General features: G+C 43.8%; 3 protein-coding genes across 7 annotated transcripts in view; all 3 read left to right on the top strand.

Annotated features, from left to right (window-relative positions):
• NMRK1 (nicotinamide riboside kinase 1) overlaps positions 1 to 2453 on the top strand; it is an 86928-nt gene extending 84475 nt beyond the window's left edge. For all 5 annotated transcript variants that reach the window (XM_073543770.1, XM_073543767.1, XM_073543769.1 and 2 more), the window contains one exon: positions 1873 to 2453. In XM_073543770.1, coding sequence (XP_073399871.1) covers positions 1873 to 1892 — 20 coding nt within the window. In that variant the 3' untranslated portion in view covers positions 1893 to 2453. The remainder of the gene's footprint in view (positions 1 to 1872) is intronic.
• On the top strand, positions 2134 to 9857 carry LOC141048305 (uncharacterized). The gene is made up of 4 exons (XM_073543765.1): positions 2134 to 2252; positions 7765 to 7906; positions 7994 to 8144; positions 9084 to 9857. The coding sequence occupies exons 1-4, from the start codon at positions 2208 to 2210 to the stop codon at positions 9682 to 9684; spliced, it is 939 nt and encodes a 312-aa protein (XP_073399866.1). The 5' UTR covers positions 2134 to 2207; the 3' UTR covers positions 9685 to 9857.
• A 6049-nt stretch (positions 9858 to 15906) lies between these two features.
• Positions 15907 to 24568, top strand: part of CARNMT1 (carnosine N-methyltransferase 1) — a 70092-nt gene continuing 61430 nt past the window's right edge. Inside the window, exon 1 of the mRNA XM_073543763.1 lies at positions 15907 to 15995. Within this exon, the coding sequence (XP_073399864.1) occupies positions 15961 to 15995 (35 nt within the window). The 5' untranslated portion in view covers positions 15907 to 15960. The remainder of the gene's footprint in view (positions 15996 to 24568) is intronic.

Below are 24568 nucleotides of genomic sequence, written 5' to 3'. Positions count from 1 at the left end.
GAATTCCAATGTCGTGTGGAATGCTGCTGTACAGAGCCTCCACATCGATAGATGCCAGCTTGACATGAGGCTCCACAACAACATCCTCAAGTAGACCCAGTAGATGCGACGTATCTCTCACATAGGACGGGAGTGATACCACAAATGGTCTCAAAATTTGATCAATGTAAACACCAACATTCTGTGAGAGAGAGTCTATACCTGCCACAATTGGGCGACCCTTTAGGGGTATTAAACCCTTATGAACTTTGGGGAGGGTGTAAAAGGATGGTATGACCGGAGTAACAGGAGTAAGAAAGGTAAATTCATTCTGTGATATTAAACCCTTTTCCCTGGCTGGATTCAAAATACAAATTAAGTCATCAGAAAAACTTTTTGTGGGGTCTTTTGATAATATTTCATATGTCTCCTTATCATTAAGGTGTAGCCCACACATTTCCAGATATTTGGGGTGGTCCATGACTACCAGGTTTCCCCCTTTGTCTGATGACTTAAAAATTAAATTGTTGTTCTTTTCCAGCCTTCTCAGGGCCAGAGACTCATTAGCCGTTGATTATTCATTATCTGGTTGCCAAAACAGGTACTGGAGATTTTACGTAAGTCTGTTTCAACCAATTTCATGAATATATCAACACTAGTAATGTCATTACATGGAGGCATTCTAGTACTATGTTCCAGTTTTTTCGGGTTTCTGGTAAGGACTGTGAACCAGCCTATCCCCGATAGATCTGCCCCTTCTGTATGTACAGTAATGCTTGGTTTTGGTGAAACTAGGTTTTTTAAAGAGGGGTCTGCCAGCAGTACACCCCAGTTTTTATTCATGATCTGGTACACCCTCTCAGCTTGATTGTCATAGGTGCCAATCATCCTTACCATCTCAGGATTAGCCCTAGGGGTATTTTTTCCCTCAGGAGCGCAGACCTGTTTCTACCAAGGGCATCTTTATACAAGTTAACCAGAACCTCAGTAGGGCATCCTCTTTCCCTGAACCTATGATGTAGGTCCTTTGCCTGCTTTTTAAAGGTGTCCATGTCAGAGCAGTTTCTCATAATGCGGAGAAATTGCCCTTTTGCCTTTGCTGCTATCTATTGGTTATACAAGAGGTTTCTCTATGTTTTCTCTGTTTACATGTAATAGCCTGTCTTTTATATATTGTATATTAATAGCCTGTGTATTATATTAAGGATACAAATCCAGCTCACCAGACATAGCATTCCAACATCGGAGCACGAGACCGCTGTGTCAAAGCGCACAATCCAAGGCAATGAGAAAAAACTTTGTCCAGCTCCACGATGTAGTGAAAAATGCCTTGTAACTCATGCTGGCTTTTAAACCTCATTTTTATTGAGTGAATAAAGAATATTTTTCACTACATCGTGGAGCTGGAAAAAGTTTTTTCTCATTGCCTTGTATTATATTAAGCACTATCTTTCATCTCTTTTATTTGCTTATTGTTTTCCCACCTGTAGTTTATAAGGGTCATTTAGGGCGAGTCTGGGACTCGCTGTCTTTTAGGGTGCCAACCTCCACTGTCGGGAAGGGATAGCAGGCTAGTGTAGGGCTATCGTAGGTTATTATTGTATAGAGTTTGTTAATTGTGTTATTGCACTAGGGGGGTGTTTTTTACCTCAATTTATTAAAGTTTCATATTTTTAAAGGGATTATATGATTGCACTTTTTAAATTTCTTCCCTGGTCCTGTGGACATTTTTTTGATTAACCAAATTTTTTAATTCTTCTGTAAACTAAATGCAGTTGTAAAAATTCCCATCTCTGGATGTATATAAAAATGTCCCTGTACAGACACCAAGATTTTCAGCTGCTAAGATAAGGAGTTTATTGAACTGTAATAAATTTGTCTCCGTTTTTAAAGCTCTGCAGAGTACATCCTAAGGAGTTTGTAAGAAACTGAAGCGCAACAGAAACTGTGGACCAAAAGACACAAAGCAGCTCCTGTAAAGATGTAGAAGAGGCCTGTGTGCTACAGTCTATGTTCTGGCTACAGTCACACTGCACTTGTATACAATCACATCAAAGTCGCACATGCAGGGCCAGCACTGCTTTCTTATGAATTGTCAAAGCAATGAAAGCGTTTTCTCAGCTTTGAAAAAATAAACTGACAGCTGCATATGTAATAACGTAGTGAAAATAATCCCATACTAAAAATATAATCCAAACAGCGCACATAAGGAAAAAATTCCTTTATCAATGGGGGTCTGCTGCATCCTGCCAGTGCATCAGTCAGGATTTTTGGTGAGTTACCTTTCAAATGAGTTTTTTTAAAAATATAATCCCCCTCGTCTTCAGGTATCCTGGTTCGTGGTCCCGCTATGTTCTATGCTGATATTACTCACGCTGTAACACAGAAAAACACAGCATAACGAACGCATAAAAATACTCTGCTGTAAAAGTTAACAGTAAACAGCAAGTGCTAGTAAAAAGATGATAACAAAACAGGTTATTTGGTTGATACGTTTTTTGCAAAAAATGTATACTAAGCCGCTCTACCAAACGTCAAGGTAACCCCATACCAGAGCAGTCCCTAACCAATTTATTTAAAACCTGACCATGTGTATGGTACCTATATGAGTAGGATTCAGAAAGGTAATGTCCGATGTGGACACGCTGTGGAAGACGGCTTATATGTACATAGCCCACAAGGGAGGGGTGGAAACCTCCCTAATCAAACCAATTGAATATAAACACATGGGCCAGTCTTTTGGTGGTGTGAACACTGTCCCACAGACTTGTTCACTGTGTGCATGGCCCATGTGTTTATATTACTCACGCTGTGCAGGTAACCATTGAAGACCATCACTGGTGGAGTAGACACTGACATCACTGCAATGATTGGCTGGAGCCGTCACATATCGGTACAGCACGTCACAGCTTCAGCAAAATAAGTGTAGGTCAGACAGGGACCATGGATTTGGAAGTTTATTGTGGAAAGCAGAAATACATGTCATAGTTACCAAACAAGGCTGAAAAAAGACATTTGTATATCCAGTTCAGCCTATGTTCCGTCAGAATAAATCCCCAGATCTACGTCCTTGTAAAGAACCTAATAATTGTAATATGCAATATTGTTACACTGCAGGAAGACATCCAGGCCTCTCTTGAACCCCTCGACTTGAGTTTGCCATCACCACCTCCTCAGGCAAGGAATTCCTGATCCAGATTCTCACTGCCCTAACAGTAAAAAAATCCTCTTCTCTGTTGGTGGAAAAACCTTCTCTCCTCCAGACGCAGAGAATGCCCCCTTGTGACTGTCACATTCCTTGGTATAAACAGATCCTCTGAGAGATATTTGTATTGTCCCCTTATTTACTTATACATGGTTATTATTATTATTATTATTATTATCAGTCTTTTTTCTAGACTAAATAATCCTAATTTTGCTAATCTCTCTGGGTATTGTAGTTCCCCCATTCCCTTTATTAATTTTGTTGCCCTCCTTTGAACTTGCTCTAGTTCCATTATATGCTTCCTGAGCACCGGTGCCCAAAACTGTACACAGTACTCCATGTGCGGTCTAACCAGGGATTTGTACAGAGGCAGTATAATGCTCTCATCATGTGTATCCAGACCTCTTTTAATGCATCCTGTTTGCTTTAGCAGCCGCTGCCTGGCAATGGCTGCTCCAGGTAAGCTTATGATTAACTAGGATCCCCAAGTCCTTCTCCATGTCAGATTTACCCAGTGGTTTCCCATTCAGTGTGTAATGGTGATATGGATTCCTTCTTCCCATATGTATAACCTTACATTTATCATTATTAAACCCCATCTGCCACCTTTCGGCCCAAGTTTCCAACTTATCCAGATCCATCTGTAGCAGAATACTATCTTCTCTTGTATTGACTGCTTTACATAGTTTTGTATCATCTGCAAATATCGACACTTTACTGTGTAAGGCTGTGTGCACACGCTGCGGATTTTGCTGCGGTTCCGCTGCGGTTTTGGCCGCTGCGGATCCGCAGCAGTTTCTGCTGCGGTGTACAGTACAATTGTTTTCTATGAGAATTCAAAACCGCTGTGCACATGCTGCGGAAAAAACCGCGCGGAAAAGCTGCGGTTTATTTTCCGCAGCATGTCAATTCTTTGTGCGTTTCTGCCGCGGTTCCGCACCCATAGGACTTCATGGACTTTGTAAAATCCGCATAAAAACCGCAGATCTAAAAAGATCTGCGTTTTTTCCTGCGGATTGGGTGCAAAAAACCGCAGCGGAATGGGGGGAAATGATGTCAAGGCGGGAGGAAGTGTAGTGTGTGGGCGGAGTATAGTGTGCAGTGACAAGATTTCTGGCAAGATGGACAGCTACCGTCGCATGGAGATGGACGTGGGGCGTTTGATAGACTTGGTATGTATGTATGTATGTATGTATGTATGTGTCTGTCTGTGTGCGTCTCCATGCGACGGTAGTGCGACAATTGTGCTCAATCGCCGCATGGGCCTGCTGCTCCCATCCGGCCATGTGATGGAAGAGTAGGCCCTGCGGCCACCGAGCACAATTGTACAGTGCTAAACACGTAACAAAACACATAACATACATGTAACAGACATTACATTCAACATACATGACATGACATACAACACAAAACATATACTGTATACTCACCATCCAGGCCCCGCCATCTTGTTCCCAGAAGCCCTCGCTCCCCTCGTTCTTGAATAAAGTTTAAAAAAAACCTTTCCCCCAAAAAAATAAAATGTCAGCATAAAATAAACAAAAAACAAAGGTCCCACGGCGATCGGAAGTATTCGGGCGAGTTTTCCGGTCTTCGGCCGCTCCGGGACCTCGCTTTACGGCTCTTCTGCTGCGTGTGACCTTTCCCACGCAGCAGTGCCGTAAATGAGGTTACCGGAGTCACTGAACTCTGGTAAACTGTAGGCACATGCGCAGTTACACACTGCAGGAGCAGAGCTCCTGTCAGTGTGTTTCTGGTGACATGGAGAATGGTCACATCTACTGATGTGACTGTTCTCCATGATTGATCGACGTGGGACACTCGTTTAAATGGACTGCGACGGAACGGTAGGTATCTTAGTTGGTTTGTTTTTTTTTTTTTCTCTAGGTGATCGATGGCATCCCAAATGGATTGAGCGTGCAATAAAATTTTGTCAAAAACAGTGGTTTTTATTTGAATAAAAATTATTATTTAATGTGTCTGTGTGTTTTTTTCCATTCTTTATAATTGGATTAATAATGGATCGGCGTCTAATTGACGCCTCTCCATTATTAACCGGGCTTAATGTCACCGATCAAAGGTGACATTAACCCCCTTTATTACCCCACATCCCGCCGACGTGGTGCGGGATTGGGAAGAGAGGGGCTAAGTGCCAGAATTGGCGCATCTTATTGATGCGCCATTTCTGGGGCGGCTGCGGCCTGATATTTGTAGCCAGGGGGGGGCAATATCCATGACCCCTTCCTCGGCTATGAATATCAGCCCGTAGCTGTCTGCGTAGCCTTTCTGGCCCTAAAATATGGGGGACCCCTACGTCATTTTTTTTGGGGGGGTCCCCCTGTTTTTTAGAGCCAGAAAGGCAACGCAGACAGCTGTGGGCTGATCTTCAAAGCCTGGGAAAGGGGACATGGATATTAACCCCTTCCCAGGTTGGAAATATCAGTTTGCAGTTGTCTGCTTAGTCTTTCTGGCCCTAAAATATGGGGGACCCCTACGTCATTTTTTTTGGGGGGGTCCCCCTTTTTTTTAGAGCCAGAAAGGCAACGCAGACAGCTGTTGGCTGATCTTCAAAGCCTGGGAAAGGGGACATGGATATTAACCCCTTCCCAGGTTGGAAATATCAGTTTGCAGTTGTCTGCTTAGTCTTTCTGGCCCTAAAATATGGGGGACCCCTACGTCATTTTTTTGGGGGGGTCCCCCTTTTTTTTAGAGCCAGAAAGGCAACGCAGACAGCTGTGGGCTGATCTTCAAAGCCTGGGAAAGGGGACATGGATATTAACCCCTTCCCAGGTTGGAAATATCAGTTTGCAGTTGTCTGCTTAGTCTTTCTGGCCCTAAAATATGGGGGACCCCTACGTCATTTTTTTGGGGGGGTCCCCCTTTTTTTTAGAGCCAGAAAGGCAACGCAGACAGCTGTTGGCTGATCTTCAAAGCCTGGGAAAGGGGACATGGATATTAACCCCTTCCCAGGTTGGAAATATCAGTTTGCAGTTGTCTGCTTAGTCTTTCTGGCCCTAAAATATGGGGGACCCCTACGTCATTTTTTTTGGGGGGGTCCCCCTTTTTTTTAGAGCCAGAAAGGCAACGCAGACAGCTGTGGGCTGATCTTCAAAGCCTGGGAAAGGGGACATGGATATTAACCCCTTCCCAGGTTGGAAATATCAGTTTGCAGTTGTCTGCTTAGTCTTTCTGGCCCTAAAATATGGGGGACCCCTACGTAATTTTTTTGGGGGGGTCCCCCTCTTTTTTTAAAGCCTGAATGGCTACGCAGACAGCTGCGGCAAGATATTTAACACCTGGTAATCAGCCTGCAGCTGTCTGCATAGGCTTTGTGGGCCAAAAAAATAGGGGGAACAGCACGTATTAAGTTTAGTTTTTGGTAATTTTTTAAAATAGCAAGATAAGCTTCCCACAAATACCCTGTTCCCTGCCTTGAGAGGCCACGATCTCGTTTGCGAGATAGCTGCATAGTCACAACTTTTGTGACGTAACAGCGATCTCACCAGCAAAATCGCTGTGTGTGAGAGCGCTCAGCGAGCGGCACCCCTGCCGGTATCGCTGATCGCTCTGGGAAATCTATGGACATTTCTTTGGTCGATGGTCTCCCACTGGCCAGCACGCATCGCTGCGTGTGACAGGCTGGAGACCAGCGATCAGGTTTAAAAAAAAAAATTAAACTCGAAAAAATAGTGTGATTCTCACCTTACGATGTCCCGCGCAGTCTTCCGGCCTCTCTCCACGCTCCGGTCACAGTGATCCTTTGCACGAATGAGCGCGAGACGTCGTTGCCGCGAGACCGTGACATTCTCGCGGTCATTCTCGCAAAGGATCACTGGTACCGTAGCGTCAAGATAGGCCGGAATACTGCGTGGGACATCGGAAGGTGAGAATAAAAAGATTTTGTATTTTAATACAATTTTTAACGGGTGGACAGCGATGCCGTCCGCTCGGCATCGCTGTGATGATCGCTGGTGAAGCTGCCTGTGTAACAGCTCACCAGCGAGCACATAGCGACTTACTAGCGATCCTGACACCTTGATATCGGTGTCGGGATCGCTGGTAAGTCGCTTAGTGTGACGGGGCCTAGGCCACAGCTGTCTGCTTTGCCTTTCTGAGCAAAAAATATAGGGGGACCCCACGTCAAAATTATTTTAGGCCTCCCAGGAATTATACAGCCAGAAAAGAAACGCATACAACTGTGGCCAATCAGAGCCTCAAAACAGGCCATGTTTATGAACCCCAACCCAGCCTCCATTTAACATCCCATAGTTGTCTGCTATGCATTTCTGGCACCAAAATATAGGGTGGACGTTGCATCTACATACAAGTTTGCAATCATAAAGGAAACGCAGACAACTTCGGGTTGATATTAATAGCCTATGAAAAGGCAATGAGTATTATCCCCTCGCTCACATTCGAAAAATATGAAGCCGCTAACGTATGGCTACTTTTAGTAGCTATGCAATATCAGTGCTCACTACCTAAATTAGTTGTTATGGCTTATATGTAAATTTTTTTTTTTTAGATTTTTATTAGTGTAACTGATATAGTTCCTAATTCAATTTTCTATTTGTGTGTAGGTGCGTGATTACCCATCCCTTTGGGACCCGGCAGACAGGCTGTACAAAGATCGTGGCAACAGGGATCGTTGCTGGGCCAAAATTTTAAGTGATATGTACCCTGACTGGCACTCCTTTACAAAAGCCACACAGTCACAAATTGGTAACTAACTTTTTCAGGATTATTTTTGTTATCACTTGTTATTAAAGCAAAAAAGGTGGTAAAAATCTTGTTGTCTTTCTTTTGTAGACAGTGATGTCAAACAACGTTGGCGTTCGGTTCGGGACAGGTTTAATAAATTCATTGCCAGCTGTCAAAAAAGTGGCGCATCCCCAACCAGCAGAACATTTCCGTACTTCCAAGAACTTCAGTTTCTCATCACCAGCCGGACATTGCGAAGGTAAGTTTACGCCAAAAAAAAAATACCGCATTCAAACAGTTTTCTTTATTTCAATTACTTCTCGGATATAGAAATTTTACATCTTTTTAATTTTCTGAAATGCTTAGCACACTGATGGTTCCAGTTACTCCTTGGAAATTGTCTTCCACCTGTCTTTAAGGAGTTTACACAGATGCTTAGCACTTGTTTGACTTCACTCTGCGGGCCAACCTCAACCCACACCATCTTGTTTGGGTTTAGGTCTGGTAACTGTGGAGGCCAGGTCATCTAGCGTAGCACCTTACACAGGCTGGAGGTGTGTTTCTGGTCATTGTCCTGTTGACTACACAAATTATGTCCCAACGAACAGCAAACCGGATGTAAGAGCATGCCGCCTAAAGATTCCGTGGTAGCCATGCTGGTTCACAATGCCATACATTTCGAAATCCACAACAGTTTCACCAGCAAAGCACCCCCACAGCATCACACCTCCTCCTCCATGCTACACGGTGTTAAACAAGCATTGCAAGTCCATCCGTTCACCTTTGTCATTGTATACTCCCTTCGTACTGATTCTACAATTTTCATTATAATGAAAATACATAAAAGTCTTTGAATGAAAAGATGTCTAAGAACTTTTGGTCTCTATTGGACATCTTCACTATGCGTTATAAAGTGCTTGTGAAGCTCCAATAAATTCTGACATGTGCAGCAGCTTCTAACAATACTGCATGTTTCGCTGCCATTTGTTGGCGCTGATTGACAGCAAAGATAATTTGCACTGTGTATATATAGCACGCACTGATTCCAAATGAGTAAAATACAAACATGCGTTATAATCATGCAATGTAAAATGGGGCACCGCAGTTGTCATGAAATTTTTTTGTAGTTGGCCAAACAGTTTGTCCGAATAAAATATGTAATTTTTAATCCTCATGTTTTTCTTTTTTCTCTCAACAGCACTCAAGGGAACATAATTGAAAACGTCAATGAATCAGAAGATGGAGCAGGGTCTTGTGAGGCAGGTGACATCTCGGCACCATGTCGCAACACAACTTCTGATGTAGCCCCATCTTCATCAGCTGCCGAAACATCTGTTTCTGCAGCTGATGAACCATTGGGTTCCTCAGAAGCATGTGTAGCCACTGCCTTTCCGGTGTCTGGAGAGCCGAGCAAAAAAAGAACCAAAAAAAAACACATTGACACCACCTTAAAGGCATCCTCGGACACACTAGATTTAATTAAAAAAACCACAAGCGAGGATGAATTTGATTTCTTCGGCATGACAATTGCCAATAAAATTCGAAGCTTGACACCGGAGAGGCAGTCTATATTAATGACAATGGTGCAGATGTCAATCACTGCTTTACAGGACCCTGCTCCAATTGCATCATACACTAATATTTTAATGGGCGTTTTTAACCTGTTCCGACCCACACCACCCACCCAACAGCAGCGGCCAACGGAGTATAGGCCAACAAATAACACAAATTACTTTTCTGACTCAGGCAGCTCCCAGGCCAACTATCCGTATACCCCTGAGTACCACTATCTCCCCTAATAGTTACTGTCAATGGTGCACAAAATCCCCCTAAAAATTTGTGTTGTTTAAAAATGTCCGTTTTGGAGTTCTTCAAATGTAATAATATTTGGCTGTATTTCTAGTTTTTCAATGCCAACAATTTCTATATTGTTTTCTAAATAAAAAATATTGTATTTACAATTTGTTAGTTTTTTTTGGGTCAGATTAATGTAAATGCAGTGATCTCTGCCTGTCATGTGTCGAGAATCAAAGGACTATGGGCGGGAGGGTCAAAAAGGTGGTTGATGCTGCAGAAACTGTAGGATTTCCAGCCAATGTACTGTGTGTAGGCTTTGAAGAATGAAAATGAGGTGAAATAAATGAAACACACACCATCAATACAGAATCAGAATTGGTTTTATTGATTAATACAACCAAATTTTTTTTTCAAAATTTTGAAAAAGTTTATCACTACAACTTGAGTGGTCCTTTCTTTTGTGACACTCTGTTCTTCCATCTTTCACTGCTGGTCAGGCTGCCCAACACCAGCACAGGAGTATTGCCAATGCACGGCACCTTCGGTACTCATAAAATAGTCAGTAAAGGTTTCCCTCACACGCACACCAGAGTTGGATGGTCTTCCCAGACACACGTTGCGCAGCTGATTACATTGTGGCTGCTGGTACTCCAAATCTACCTCTGAGCTGTACTCCCGAGCATAGTTATGTAGTACACAGCAGGCCTTAATCACAGCATCAACGGTGTCAGTATCCAACTGGATGGCAGTATGAAAGATTCTCCACTGACTAGTCATGATCCCGAAGGTGCATTCCACATATCTGCGTGCACGACTCAGCCGATAATTAAAAATCCTCCGCCGGTCATCCAGTCCCCTTCGTGGGTATGGGCGCAGCAGGGTTGTCGTTAAGGAAAACGCCTCATCCGATACCATCACAAAGGGCACTGGATCTGTGGAACCCGGCAAAGGTCTTGGGGCTGGGAGCGTTCCGCCATCTTGAAGAATTTGCTGACCAATCTGTGATGATCGCAACACCCGAGAATCCCCAGTACTACCATAGGCACCAACGTCAATGGCAACAAATTTGTAATGTGCATCAGCCACCGCCATCAGGACCACCGAAAAATACTTCTTATAATTAAAGAAGCGTGATCCTGATCGTGGTGGCTGCTGAACCCTCACATGTTTACCATCAACTGCACCTATGCAGTTTGGGAAATTGGCCACAGACTGAAAGCCTGCTGCGACCTGCAGCCAAGTCTCCTCGGTTGGGGAAGGCATCACCATGGGCTGCAATTTCTGCCAGATCACGTTACATGTGCACCTCACAATTTGAGAGATGGTGGATTTACCAACTCTAAATTGGAGGTGTAGGGATGTATAGCTCTCTCCTGTGGCCAAAAATCTGCAAAGAAAAAGAAAAACAATATTAGAAACGTTAGCAAAACAAGTAATTAAACATGTTTAACATATTCCCATTTAAGAGACTACATGAAAAAATGTTAAAAAGATATCAATGTCCATCTATGTGTAAGTGACGTGTGAAAGAGCCTCAATCACATACAAACCAAAAAATATATACTTACCGCAAGGTGATGAGCAGCCTTTCCTCAGCAGTGATCGCCTTCCTCATTATGGTGTCCGCAAAGGTCAGATGTGGTGCCAATATATGTAACAATCGGTCGAATGCCGGGATGGACAGCCGACAAAACAAGATGAATTTGTCCGGATAGCTGAAATGATATCATGACCAACATTTTAAATTCATAATGGTAATATTTGAAGAGACGGATTAAAGATATTTTGAACTTACCGCCTCAAATCTTGGTAAAGGACATAAAAATGCCCCTTCTCCTGTCGCTCAGCTACAAGCGGGTGCACCCACATCCGTCTGTTCCTCTTCCTCCTTCGTCGCTCCTGCAACTAAAATACAAATAAATGTTACGCAAAAACAAAGAGGCAATGTGCACACATAGCATATTAGCTGGCCAAACTTCAGCACAACTTAAAGAAACTCGCACCGCTGCCTATTCTGCATCTGTACTAAAGACAGCATGTTCCCAAAAAAAAAAAAACAATGTCCCCCACTAGACAAAACGGCAACTGAACGGAAGATGCCGTGAGCGTGGTGAGCGGCTCAAAGGACCACATAGTCCGACGGAGGATGAGTATATCACTGGGTTTTTTTTTTTATATATATTGGTTACCAGATTAATTTATCCTGGTCTGGAACACAGTAACCACTACTCCAGACCATGGGTACCATCCGAACATAAAGCAGTAAATTAAAAGGATGGTTTCCACTCCTATGGCAGAATTCTTGCCACCATTATGAAAAAAAGTGAGATGCTGAATATTTAGCCACTACCATAGGAGTGGTTCAGAAGCAATTTTGTCAAAAACCTTAGCCACCCTGGCGAGGAATACGGACGGGTGAGAGGCGCTTAAAACACGCATTAGACACGGACCAATGATTCTCTATGGGGTCCCTCGCACCAGGCGTATATTTCTCCTCCGTATCCTACGCTCCGTGCCAATGACAGCATGCTGCGATTGTCAGCGTACTACGCCAATAGTACTCCAATGCATTGCAACTGATGATTAACGCATGCAAGCACTATACCCTGCGGCCGCCATGGTAACGATAGGGAAGCATTGCAGATGCGACCTATAGCGCATGATGTGCTGCACAATAAAACGTAAGGTGAAACCAGCCTTACCTCCTCTCTGTGGCGATTAATGTTTTGCAGCATAAACCACATCAAAAGGATTCGATATGGCCTGCGGAGCAGGCACCGCTGTGTGATCTGGTTCTCGGCCATCAGGGCACTATACTGGGCACTTGAATGCTGGATGTTTGTGCTGATACTTGCTTTTGGCTAGCAAAATGGAGAATGGTGGGGGTTGGCCAAGGAAATGACATCACCTTTTTTTTTTTCCTCATTCAAGTTGCCATAACTTTATGTATGTTGTCTGCTTTGCAAAGCGCAGTCAAAACTGCACCAAAAACCGCACTCAAAAACCGCAAGAAAACCGCATGAAAACCGCACCAAAAACCGCATCAAAAATGCAAAAACCGCACCAGAAACCGCACATGCGTTTTCCAGCGATACGTGCGGTTTTCGATGATGAAAAAACCGCAGCAAAATCCGCAGCGTGTGCACACAGCCTTAACCCTCTACCAGATCGTTAATAAATATGTTGAAGAGAATAGGTCTCAACACTGACCCCTGCAGTACCCCACTGGTCACAGCGACCCAGTTAGAGAACATACCATTTATAACCACCCTCTGCTTTCTATCACTAAGCCAGTTACTTACCCACTTACACACATTTTCCCCCAAACCCGGCATTCTCAATTTGTGTACCAACCTCTTGTTTGGCACAGTATTAAATGTTTTGGAAAAATCAAGATATACCACATCCATTGACTCACCTTGGTCCAGTCTATAGCTTACCTCTTCATAAAAACTGATTAGATTGGTTTGACAGGAGCGATTCCTCAAAAACCCATGCTGATATGGCGTTAAACAGTTATTCTCATTGAGGTAATCCAGAATAACATCCCTCTGAAACCCTTCAAATATTTTATCAACAATAGAGGTTATACTTACTGGCCTATAATTTCCACGTTCACTTTTAGAGCCCTTTTTGAATATTGGTACATTTGCTATGCGCCAGTCATGTGGAACAGACCCAGTCGCTACAGAGTCTCTAAATATAAGAAATAATGGTTTGTCTATTACATTACTTAGTTCTCTTAGTACTCGTGGGTGTATGCCATCCGGACCCGGAGATTTATCTATTTTAATCTTATTTAGCCGGTTTTGCACCTCTTCTTGGGTTAGATTGGTGACCCTTAATATAGGGTTTTCTTTGTCTCTCGGCATTTCACCTAGCATTTCATTTTCCACCGTGAATACCGTGGAGAAGAAGGTGTTTAATATATTAGCTTTTTTCTCATCATCTACAACCATTCTTTCCTCACAATTTTTTAAGGGGCCTACACTTTCACTTTTGATTCTTTTACTATTGATATAGTTGAAGAACAGTTTGGGATTAGTTTTACTCTCCTTAGCAATGTGCTTCTCTGTTTCCTTTTGGCAGCTTTAGGCTGTGGGCCCACGTAGCGTTTTAAAACGCTCACTAAAAACCGGACTCCTTCCCAGAAATCGCGCCTTTTTTTCCGCGCGATTTTGCCACGATTTTCGCGTGCGATATTCAAGCATTTTCCAAGCGATTTGAAGCATCGCTTGGAAAGTGATTGACAGGTTGGTCACACTCGTCAAACATAGTGTTTGACAAGTGTGACAAGGTTTTTACTATTGAGGCCGCCTATGCGGCATCAATAGTAAAAGATAGGATGTTAAAATGCTAAAAAAAAATAAAAAAAATCGGGGTATATTTACCTTCCGGCGTCCCGCGCTGCATTCCCGGGCCTCAGCGTTCCCAGTAATGCCTTGCGAGACCTGTGATGACGTAGTCTCGCGTTGCTATAGCGATCTCGCGAGACCGCTAGAGTCACGCAAGACTACGTCGTTACAGGGCCTTGCTGCAAGGCATTACTGGGAACGCTAGGCCGGGAATGCAGCGCGGGACATCGGAAGGTAAATATACCCCGATTTTTTATTTCTTATTCTTTTTACAGGGGTATGGTACCCAGGGCCTGGAGGACAGTCTCCTCTCCTCCACACCGTGGGTACCAACCGCACATGAGACGCTTAACTTCCCGCATGGTGGGCATAGCCACATGCGGGAAGTAAGCGATTCTCATGCATTCCTATGGGTGCAGAATCGCGGCAATTCTTTGCGATTCCGCACAAAAGAATGATCATGCTGCGATTTTTTTCCGCGATACGATTCCGCCGCGGAAAAAAGCGCAGCATTAGCACAGCATGTGCGGAATGCCATAGGAATGCATGGGGGGCGTTCTGTACACGATTTTTAAGCGTTTTTGCGCCGAAAATCGCGGCAAAAACGCTTAAAAATCGCTACGTGGGCACACTGCCTTAATTAGTTTTTAGATAAAGTATTTTTCTCCCTATAGTTTTTTTAGAGCTTCAACGGTGCCATCCTGCTTTAGTAGTTTAAATGCTTTATTTTTATTGTTAATTGCCCGTCTTACTTCTTTGTTTAGCCACATTTTTTTTTTTTTACTATTTCTTGTCCTTTTATTCCCACAAGGTGTAAACCGCTTACAGTGCCTATTTAGGATGTTCTTAAACATTTTCCATTTATTATCTGTATTCTTATTTCTGAGGACATTGTCCCAGTCAACCAGATTAAGGGCATCTCTAAGCTGGTCAAACTTTGCCTTCCTAAAGTTCAGTGTTTTTGTGACCCCCTGACATATCCCCCTAGTGAAAGACAAGTGAAACTGTACAATATTGTGGTCGCTATTTCCTAGATGCCTGAACACCTGCAGATTTGTTATTCTGTCAGGTCTGTTAGATAGTATTAGGTCTAAAAGTGCTGCTCCTCTGGTTAGATTTTGCACCAATTGTGAAAGATAATTATTCTTGGCTATTAGCAGAAACCTGTTGCCTTTATGGGTTTCGCAGGTCTCAGTTTCCCAGTTAATATCCGGGTAGTTAAAGTTCCCCATAACAAGGACCTCATTTTGGGTTGCAGATTCATCTATCTGCCTTAATAGTAGACTTTCCATGATATCTGATATATTTGGGGGTTTATAATTACTTTTGTGGCCACCTCATAGAACAATGTACAAGAAGTTTCCACACAATGGTACCTTATAAAAAACCATCTTTATTTAAATACCAATGTCACAACATTAAAAAGAAAGGTGCGGGATCAATATGAGAAACAAAACGCATGTAAACACCATATGATAATGTATTCATAGGAGGCTGCAAAATCAATATGCAGTGTGAATACCAAAAAAAAAAAAATAATAAAAAAAAAATAAATAAATAAATTTTAACTAATTTCCATTTGTTTGTGAAACTTAGATGATTTGCACATGAGCGGATTCCATCAGATTAGATCGGCATAATAAAGCACAGGACCTTCTGGTAATCACATGACATCTGTTCCTTAACCTCATTGGCCGCTGAAAACCATGTGACTTTGTATATGCACGGTTTATATCTTAGGAGCCATAGGACCTTTAGCGCACAGGTGCAGTTGTATGTCAGCAATGAGGAAGTGAGTGTTTTTAATCAGGTGCGAAAATTAAATTAGCCTATAGTGGTAGTTGCTGGGGTATAAAAATGGGACAACCTCCTTTTCCCTGATAAGCCTCCATTGATGAAGCATTGCGAAACACGTGTCGGGGCATGAGGGACGCTGCAGTAAGCACCTTTATTTATTGGTAGGTTGCAGTGACTTTTTGTCACGCTTATATAGTGTTTACATTTCTTAGTTTATAACTATGCACTGTGAAACACTGGTTTCTTGAGACTTTATAACCTATTTTATGCATTGTGAAGTATCAGTTTGATGGGATGCTCCTTTAGTGTTGCACCTCCTCACAGATGACTAATTGGTATGGAGCAAGTGAAATTTCATAAATCTCCCTCGGTGCACACACTGTAAATTGACTCAGTAGTCCTTTTATGATAAATTAATAATGAATATGGAGCAAGTTAATCTTCCTTGGTTCTCACACTGCATATGGGTATAACAACTCTTTAATGATAGTCAATCAATATTTGACATTGAATTAGTTAAAATTTATTTTTTTTTGGTGTTCACACTGCATATTGTTTTTGCAGCCTCCTATGAATACATTATCATATGGTGTTTACATGCGTTTTGTCTCTCATATTGATCCAGCACCTTTCTTTTTAATGTTGTGACATTGGTATTTAAATAAAGATGGTTTTTTATAAGGTACCATTGTGTGGAAACTTCTTGTACATTGTTCTATGAGGTGACCACAAAAGTAAGTATTGGTATGTTGTGGTACTATATCCAGTATTATATATTAATAGCTGGTTTGGGCAATTTTGGGAATATATTTGGGGGTTTGTAACAGACCCCAATGAGAATTTTGCTACTATTTTTCCCTCCATGTATTTCGACCCATATGGACTTGACATCCTCATTCCCTTAAAGTGGACTTTAGACAAGACTTTATATAAAGATTTTTGCGATCCTTTCTAAACAGACTGTAACTCTGTAACTGCCCAGTCATAGCTTTCATCTAACCATGTCTCATTTTTTCCCACTATGTCATGGTTAACTGTAGATATTTCTGCTTTTAGTTCTTCCATCTTGTTTATCAGGCTTCTGGCGTTTGCAAGCATGCAGTTTGGAGGATTTTGTTTTGTTCCAATCTCCTCCCTGTGGATTGTTTTAGAAATGTTCTTACCTCCCTTCCGAGTATGTTGTCTTGGGTCTTCTTTGCCGCACCTCATATCCTTCATCAGTATATTTACTGACTTCATGTTCGTGTCTAACGTTTTTGTTCCCGTCCCCTATTCTTCTAGTTTAACGCCCTCCTGATGAGTGAAGCGAGTCTTCTGGCGAATGTGTGTTTCCAAGGTTTGTTGAGGTGTAGTCCGTCTCTGGTGAGGAGTCCATTGTACAGGTAATTCACACCGTGGTCCAGGAATCTGAATCCTTGTTGTCTGCACCACTGTCTTAGCCAGTTGTTCCCATCAAGGATCCTGTTCCATCTCCTGGTGCCATGCCCAACTACTGGAAGGATAGAAGAAAAACAATACCTGTGCATCCAGTTCCTTTACTTTCTTCCCCAACTCTTCAAAGTCCTTGCAGATTGTCGGTAGGTCATTCCTTGCCGTGTCATTGGTGTCAACATGTATCAGAAGAAATGGGTGGACATCGTTGGAACTGATGTATCCTACCGGTCACATCCTTGATCTTCGCACCTGGGAGGCAGCATACTCCTCTTGCGGTTATGTCCGGTCTGCAGATGGCTGCTTCTGTGCCTCTCGGTAGTGAGTCTCCCACCACTACCACTCTTCTTCGCTTCTTGGCTGTACTTTTTGTTGTCACTTCTGAGTGTTGCTGTGTCATTTTCTTCTTTGCTTGCTGGTAGTGCCTCATCCTTAGGTGTGCCATCTTCGTACTCCACAATGCCTTGGTATCGGTTTCTCAGTTGTGTGGTTGGTGATGTCTCCATGGTCTTCTTGCTTCTTTTGGCCACATGCTTCCACTCGTCTGCTTTTGGAGGTTCTCTGACACTTTCTTTACCTTCTGTGACCAGTAGAGATGCTTCTGTTCTGTCTAGGAAGTCTTCATTTTCTTTGAGTTTCAAAGTTGTAATTCTTTCTTCCAGACCCCGCACCTTTTCTTCTAAAAGGGCCAGTAGACTACACGTCTGGCAGGTGAAGTTGGATTCATCTTCTGGTCGATCTGTGAACATGTAACACATGTTGCAGCTCACCATGTTGCTCCTAGATCCTGCTGACTTGCTGTGTGTCTTCCTTCTTGTGTAATCTGCTGTTTTTTCCTTCTTGTGTAATTACTCAATCAGCCAAGCATTCTTGCAATAATGGCCTTAAGAAGCACGGTTTGGCGATGCTTTCCAAGCAGCTGGTCACGGCTGTACCCAACGATCTTCTTGCTGAGGGAGACTCTTCACTTTTCTCAGAAGGCGCCTGGAATATGCAAATTGTCCTCCTCAAGCTTCAATCCCTGGTTTTCAAAGGGGTGAAGCTAAAGGTTTGGTTGCCTGAAGCAGTTGAGGCATTTGAAGAAATGTTTTATGTCTGCTCCTGTGCTTGTGCAACCAGACCTCCAGAGGCTGTTTATTGTGGAGGTAGATGCTTCTGAGGTCGGGGTGGGGGTTGTATTGTCTCAAGATCCTGAGACTTTAACTAACCTCTAACCATGTGCCTTCTTCTCTAAAAAATTTTCTACTGCTGAAAGAAACTATGATGTGGGTAATTGGGAGTTGCTTGCTGTGAAGTTGGCTTTTGAAGAGTGGAGGCATTTTTTGGAGCGAGACGTTCATCCAGTCTCCGTAGTGACAGATCACAAATATCTAGCTTATATTGAATCTGCCAAGCGGTTGACACCTAGACAGGCCCAATGGTCTTTATTTTTTTTCACGATTTAATTTTTCTATCACGGGGTCTAAGAACGTGAGGGCGGATGCCCTGTCTCGCTTGATTCTGTGTCTCCTCCAGAACCTCCTTCCTCCATTCTTCCTCAGGGAATTGTTGTGGCCATGGTTTCCTCTGAGTTGGAAGCTGAAATCCATACTGCTCAGTCATTGGCTCCTTCCAATTCCCCTGAATGCAAGCTGTTTGTCTCTTTGTATCTCAGAATACAAGAATTCCATGATTGCGTTGAGTGGTCATCCTGGGGTCACTGCCACCCAGAAGGCAGTTGCTAGACTCTTTTGGTGGTCCGCTATGCATAAGGATATTAGAGATTTTGTGTCTGCTTGTGAAACTTGTGCACCAAAGTACAGCATTGCCGACCAGCAGGGGAATTGGCTCCTTTGCCAATTCCGGAAAGAATATAGACTCATTTGTCCATGGATTTCATTTCAGATTTAACTTTGTCTGGGGATGACTACTATTTGGGTGGTAGTGGATCACTTCAGCAAACAAGCTCACTTCATCCCATTATCTCGGTTACGCAATGCTGAAACTCTCTCCAAACTGTTTATTATTCATGTGGTACGATTGCATGGGATTCCTCTAAATATTATATCGGATAGGGGTGTACAATTAATTTCTAGATTTTGGAGATTGCCTCTTCAGAGAGGAAGAGGACTTGAACTCTATAGCGCCACCTGTTGGTAGTAGCGATCCTACAAGTCTACCCCTTAGACCTCAGTCCAGAGCCTCTCACCTAGCCAAATTAGTTCTCATACTTTGCACTGACGAGGGCCAATAGCCCGAAACACCATGTCTGCAAATTGAGATTCTGATTTGGCTCTTATCCTAAGTCCTATAAAAGACTCGTTAAAGGGTTGTGACTTGTAGGATCGCTACTACCAACAGGTGGCGCTATAGAGTTCAAGTCCTCTTCCTCTCTGAAGAGGCAATTTGCATATTATTTTCCCAGAGGAGCATTGCATGGAGAATAAGCCTCCTTACCTTGACAAGTCAGAGCTGGTATGTGTTAGGCATCAGATTTCTGTCGCTGCACAGCGAGAATCCCGAGCCTTACTTCCGGCGGTCTCTCATTCCTCTCCAGCCGCAGAGGAGCTTGCTCAGCAAACTCGTCGGTCCCAGCGCTTTGCCCAGACCAGCTCCGTGGGTTTGCTTGCTGCTGCCACCTCTGGCACACCTATGGCAATGCATGCTGCTCAGCAGCGAGATTCTCCAGGGACTAAGTCCCCATGTCGGGCCACTGAGCATGCCCGTGGTGTGATCTCCCATTGGAGATCGAAGGTCACGTGCTCAGGTCCTGCTCGTGTTCGGATTGGCCCATCCGAGAAGCCAGGAAGGTCCCGGACGCTCGTGGCTATAAAAGGTTCGCATGGCCGCTCGGCCATGCGCTAGGATAGCCAGTATTTTCTGACTATAAGGAGTGATGGGTGCACGTATGTCTCTTGACTCATTATGAAACCCCTACCCTTGGTACGCATATGTTGTGCAGCCTTGCCTGCTAGCACCCAGGCTTAGGCGTAGGTAGGACAGAGTTGAGTCAGATATTAGTCATTATCAGTGATTCGGCACGCCTCAGAGCAAGTGCTCCGCACTCCTTAGCCAGCGTCTATAGCGGCATTCGTGGCAGCGATGCCGCGTGCTCAGTGGCCTAGAAGGACTCTAACCCCGTGCCTTGGGGTGGAGTTCTGTGGCTGTTTGCTGTGCGCTCTGTGGCCAGGCTCTGTGAGCTAAACAGGCTCCGGCATTCACTTTCAAGCGGCTGAGTGGTTCTGTGAAGTAACAGAATCCGCTCCTGTTCACACTGGGTGACGTAACCCACGTGTGACTGTTTTCACGCCGCTCTTCCCTTCCGCCATTACCTAGCAGCAGTGTACCACCTCTGCACGGTGGACCCCGGGCTGCGAACGCACTCTCTATTTTATAATCTGGTGCGTTCCGCCAGCCCTAACAGTATGTCACTCTCCACAAGGAGAAACCTTACCCCTTAGATTTTGGAGGGCTTGCTGTAGAAAATTGGGGATTGATTAGTCCTTTTCCTCTGCCTGTCACCCTGAAACTAACGGTCAGACAGAGAGGACAAATTAGTCTTTGGAGCAAATTTTAAGAGGTTTTGTCTCCAATCAGCTGAATTAGTCATCATTTCTTCCTCTGGCTGACTTTGCCTTTAACAGTCGGGTTAGTCAGTCCACGGAGACCTTGCCGTTTTTCTGTTTTACGGGTTTCATCCTCATTTTGGTGAGTTCTCCAGGATAAGTTCTGGGTGCCCTGGGGTGGATGTCACCATTTAACAGCTGGGGGATGTCTATGTCATGGGGCGACTGGCCCTGCGTGACGCGACCCGACGACCGGTTGGTCACCAAACCAACGAAGACAAACAAGGGGGCACCGGGGATAAAATTACAATGGTGGGCCCTCCAAATAGGGAACGGGGAAATGGACACCTCCTGCACTCTCCTAAGGAAGTGCCCTGAACTCTCCTCACGTTCCCTATACAGGTTCTTTCAACCTGTCGCCGACCAGGATACCTCAGTCCCTCACTTGCCCTGCATCTATCCCTTACTAGGGAACTGGCAAGTGCGGACACTGGTCCCACCACTGTACTAATAAGACCACCAGGGAAAGTAACAGACAGGGAAAAACAACAACACTTAGCTTGCTCTGCAGTCATGCACCGGACCGCAGAGTAAGGCACCCGAACACTGCTCCAGATCAGCTGCAAACAGCACTGCTCACTGCTTCTCTCTTCAGCATGGTTGGCTTCCAAATGAGCGGTTATTACCAACAGTCAGCTGGTGTATCAGGTGACCTTATATAGGAAGGCAGGCGTGGTCTCCACTAGCAGACTAAACATGTAGTAACACCGACCACCGGGGGCAAAAACTGATATTAACCCCCGATGGCCTGAAAGGAAAAAAGTTTATATCAGAGAATCCAGAATCTGACAGATCCAAAAATGGATCATGACAGTCTGGAGGAAGGTGAAAAAGAACATTGGGGTGACTCAGCATCAGCAGAAGGCCGATAGGAGGCTCGTCAGGGGTCGCCTGCAAAGTGGGAGATAAGATATGACTATCCTCTAAGAATATTAGATTGAAGATACCCTCGCTGAAGTTGGGTCCTAGATTCATTGGTCCTTATGAGATTCTGGAGGTGGTCAATCCAGTTGCCTTCCGATTAAAGCTTCCTGTGTCTTTCCGTATTCCTAATGTGTTCCACAAGTCGTTGTTGAAGGAGTTTATTCCCCCTGTTCTGTCTTCCTCGCCCCTGCCTCCTCCGGTGTCTATTGAAGGAAGCTTTAATATGAGGTACAAAGGATCAATAATTCCCGAATGGTCCGGAATTACCTCCAATATCATTGGAAGGGGTATGGACCTGTGGAACGGTCCTGGGTCCCAGCTCATTCTGTAAGGGCTGATCAGTTGGTCCAGGCCTTTCATCGGAGGTTGGGAAACCTAGGGGTCCGGTTCCCCCCCTTGAAGAGGGGATACTGTCACGATCTCCACTCTGTTTCTAATATGTTACTTTGTGTAGGGACTGTCAGTATGTTTTGGTTGTGCTGGCCGGGTCTGTGCTGCAATCATTTGTGTTCACTTTCCTTGATTAATCTTTTACTTAAGCATGCTAGCTCCTTCACCCAGTGTCAATTGTACACTTGCTGCTGCCTGTGTAAGACTGATCCCTCTGTGCTCTGTGCCTGATCCAGCTTGACGTGATTGCCTTCCCGGACTTAGACCCTTTGCTTGTGACTTGACTTCACTGTGCCTGCTCCTGTAAACTGTCTTGTCTTTCTGGTTTTCCTGGCCTCAGCTCATGAATTGGATTTCGTCTCTGTCTTCTGCGCCATTTCCTGGACCTGACCTTGGATTGTTTGACCTCCCATTACTTATTCTGCAAGTAGTATATATATTTTTACTACCTGTTATTGTAGTCTCTCTCCACTTCTGGGACTAATATTTACTACAGTAACTCATGTCACAACTGGGACACGATTTGCTTGTACTGTGCCAGGATCTTATGGAGCAGCAGCTCACCCACGGCTACTATCCTTGGCACCTTATATATACACAGAGGGTATCGTACAGCTGACATACATTTGTAACTGGTCTGATCTCAGCAGTTTAACCACTAAAGGATCCCACATCTAAGTGGTTAGATATCAAATGATTGCCGGGTGAGGATTGGTTGTCATGGAAGCCAAGGCCTAAAGATGCTCAAAGTGTCTGCCCTCAATCCTAGGATGCCTAATTAGAAAAAGAAACCGAGTTGATTTCACTTGGCATGTCAAAGCCCAAACATAGTAAATATATCATAAGAAGTAAAATTGCCAGAAAGTGAATAAAAAGTGATCAAAAAGTGTTATACGGTACCAATAAAATCTACAGCCTGCCCTGCAGACGCAACTGCGCATAAACTGAAAAATAAAAAGTCAGCGGTCTCTGAACAAGGCGAAAAACATTATTTTTTAATCCCTTACTGACATATGATGTACCGGTATGTCATAAGCCAGCTTCCTGACTTTGATGCACGCCGAGCCCGCATTATTCCCCGCACATGACGGCTGATTTAATCAGCATCATGTGCCTCTAACAGCCGCGGGTGGAGCGGAGCTGTTAAATACCGCTGTCAGTCTCTGACAGTGGCATTTAACACACGCCAAAAGGGGCATGCATCGTTCCACACTCCCATCGGCGTGTCTGTGATGTGATTGCGGGGTGCCGATGGGTTGTCATGGCATCCGAGGGTTTGTTGAAGACCCCTGTCCCTGTCATTACGATCCTCCTGTGAAAGCCAGGTGCTAGCTAGCAATCAGAACAGATCGTGATTTTTCACACTACATAGAAGTGCTGAAGCCCTGCTATGTAAAGGACAAGTGATCAGATGATCGTAACTTTAAGTTACCTAAGGGGACAATTAAATACAGTAAAAAGTGGGGGAAAAACATTTTTAAAAATATGAAAAAAAAAAAGTTCAAACTACCCTCCTTCTTTTACAAGAAAAAAATACACATAATTAGTATCGATGTGTTTAGAAATCTCTTATCTTTCAAAATATAAAATAAATTAATCAGAGTGGTAAACAGCATAATGAAAAAAACAATCAAAACTCCAGAATTACTTTTCTTCTGTGGCCGCTGTAACATTGCAATAAGATCAGAAGATCGTCTGTAACCCAAAATGGTATAATTAAAAACATCAGTTGAGGGCTGCAAAAAAAGCCTCATCCAGCCCGATATCCAGAAACATTAAAGTGTTACGGGTCTCGGATAATGGCGACACTATTTTTTTTCTTACAAATTTCTGAATTTTTTTCGCCATTTAAAAAAAAACAAAAAAAAAACTATACGTTTTGTGTCTGTGAACTGACCTAGAGAATCATACTGGCAGGTCAGTTTTAGCATGTAGTGAACATGGAAAATAAAAAACTCAAAAAAACAATTGTGAAATGCACTTTTTTTTTTTTTTTTTGCAATTTCAACGCATTTTATTTTTTTCTCTCCGATTTCCAGTACACTATATGGTAAAATCAACGCTGTCAGTCAAAAGTACAACTATTCCCACAAAAAAAAGCCCGCAGACGGCTAAAGTGATGGAAAAAGAAAAAGTTATGTCTTTTGTGTAAGGAGATAGACCGGACAGCGGGTACCTGCATGCTGGGTCCGGAACCAGAAAGGCTGCACCCTTTGTTCCCGGGGGGAAGCCTGAGTGGGGCAGACCTTCCCCTGCTGTCTGGGGGAAGCCTGAGCAAGGAGGACCTTCCTGGGGATGGAGAAGGGCGGGGAGAGCCAGGAAAGGGTGCACAGCAGCAGAGGCTTAAAAGAAAAAAGCGCGCGAAGCAGAACAGTCTGCCGTCG

This window comes from Dendrobates tinctorius, unplaced genomic scaffold, assembly GCF_039654945.1.
Source record: "Dendrobates tinctorius isolate UK_male_01 unplaced genomic scaffold, ASM3965494v1 ptg000134l, whole genome shotgun sequence".
In the NCBI taxonomy this organism is placed as follows: domain Eukaryota; kingdom Metazoa; phylum Chordata; class Amphibia; order Anura; family Dendrobatidae; genus Dendrobates; species Dendrobates tinctorius.
Note: the sequence above shows the minus strand (reverse complement) of the source record. Positions and strands in the feature narration are given on the sequence as shown.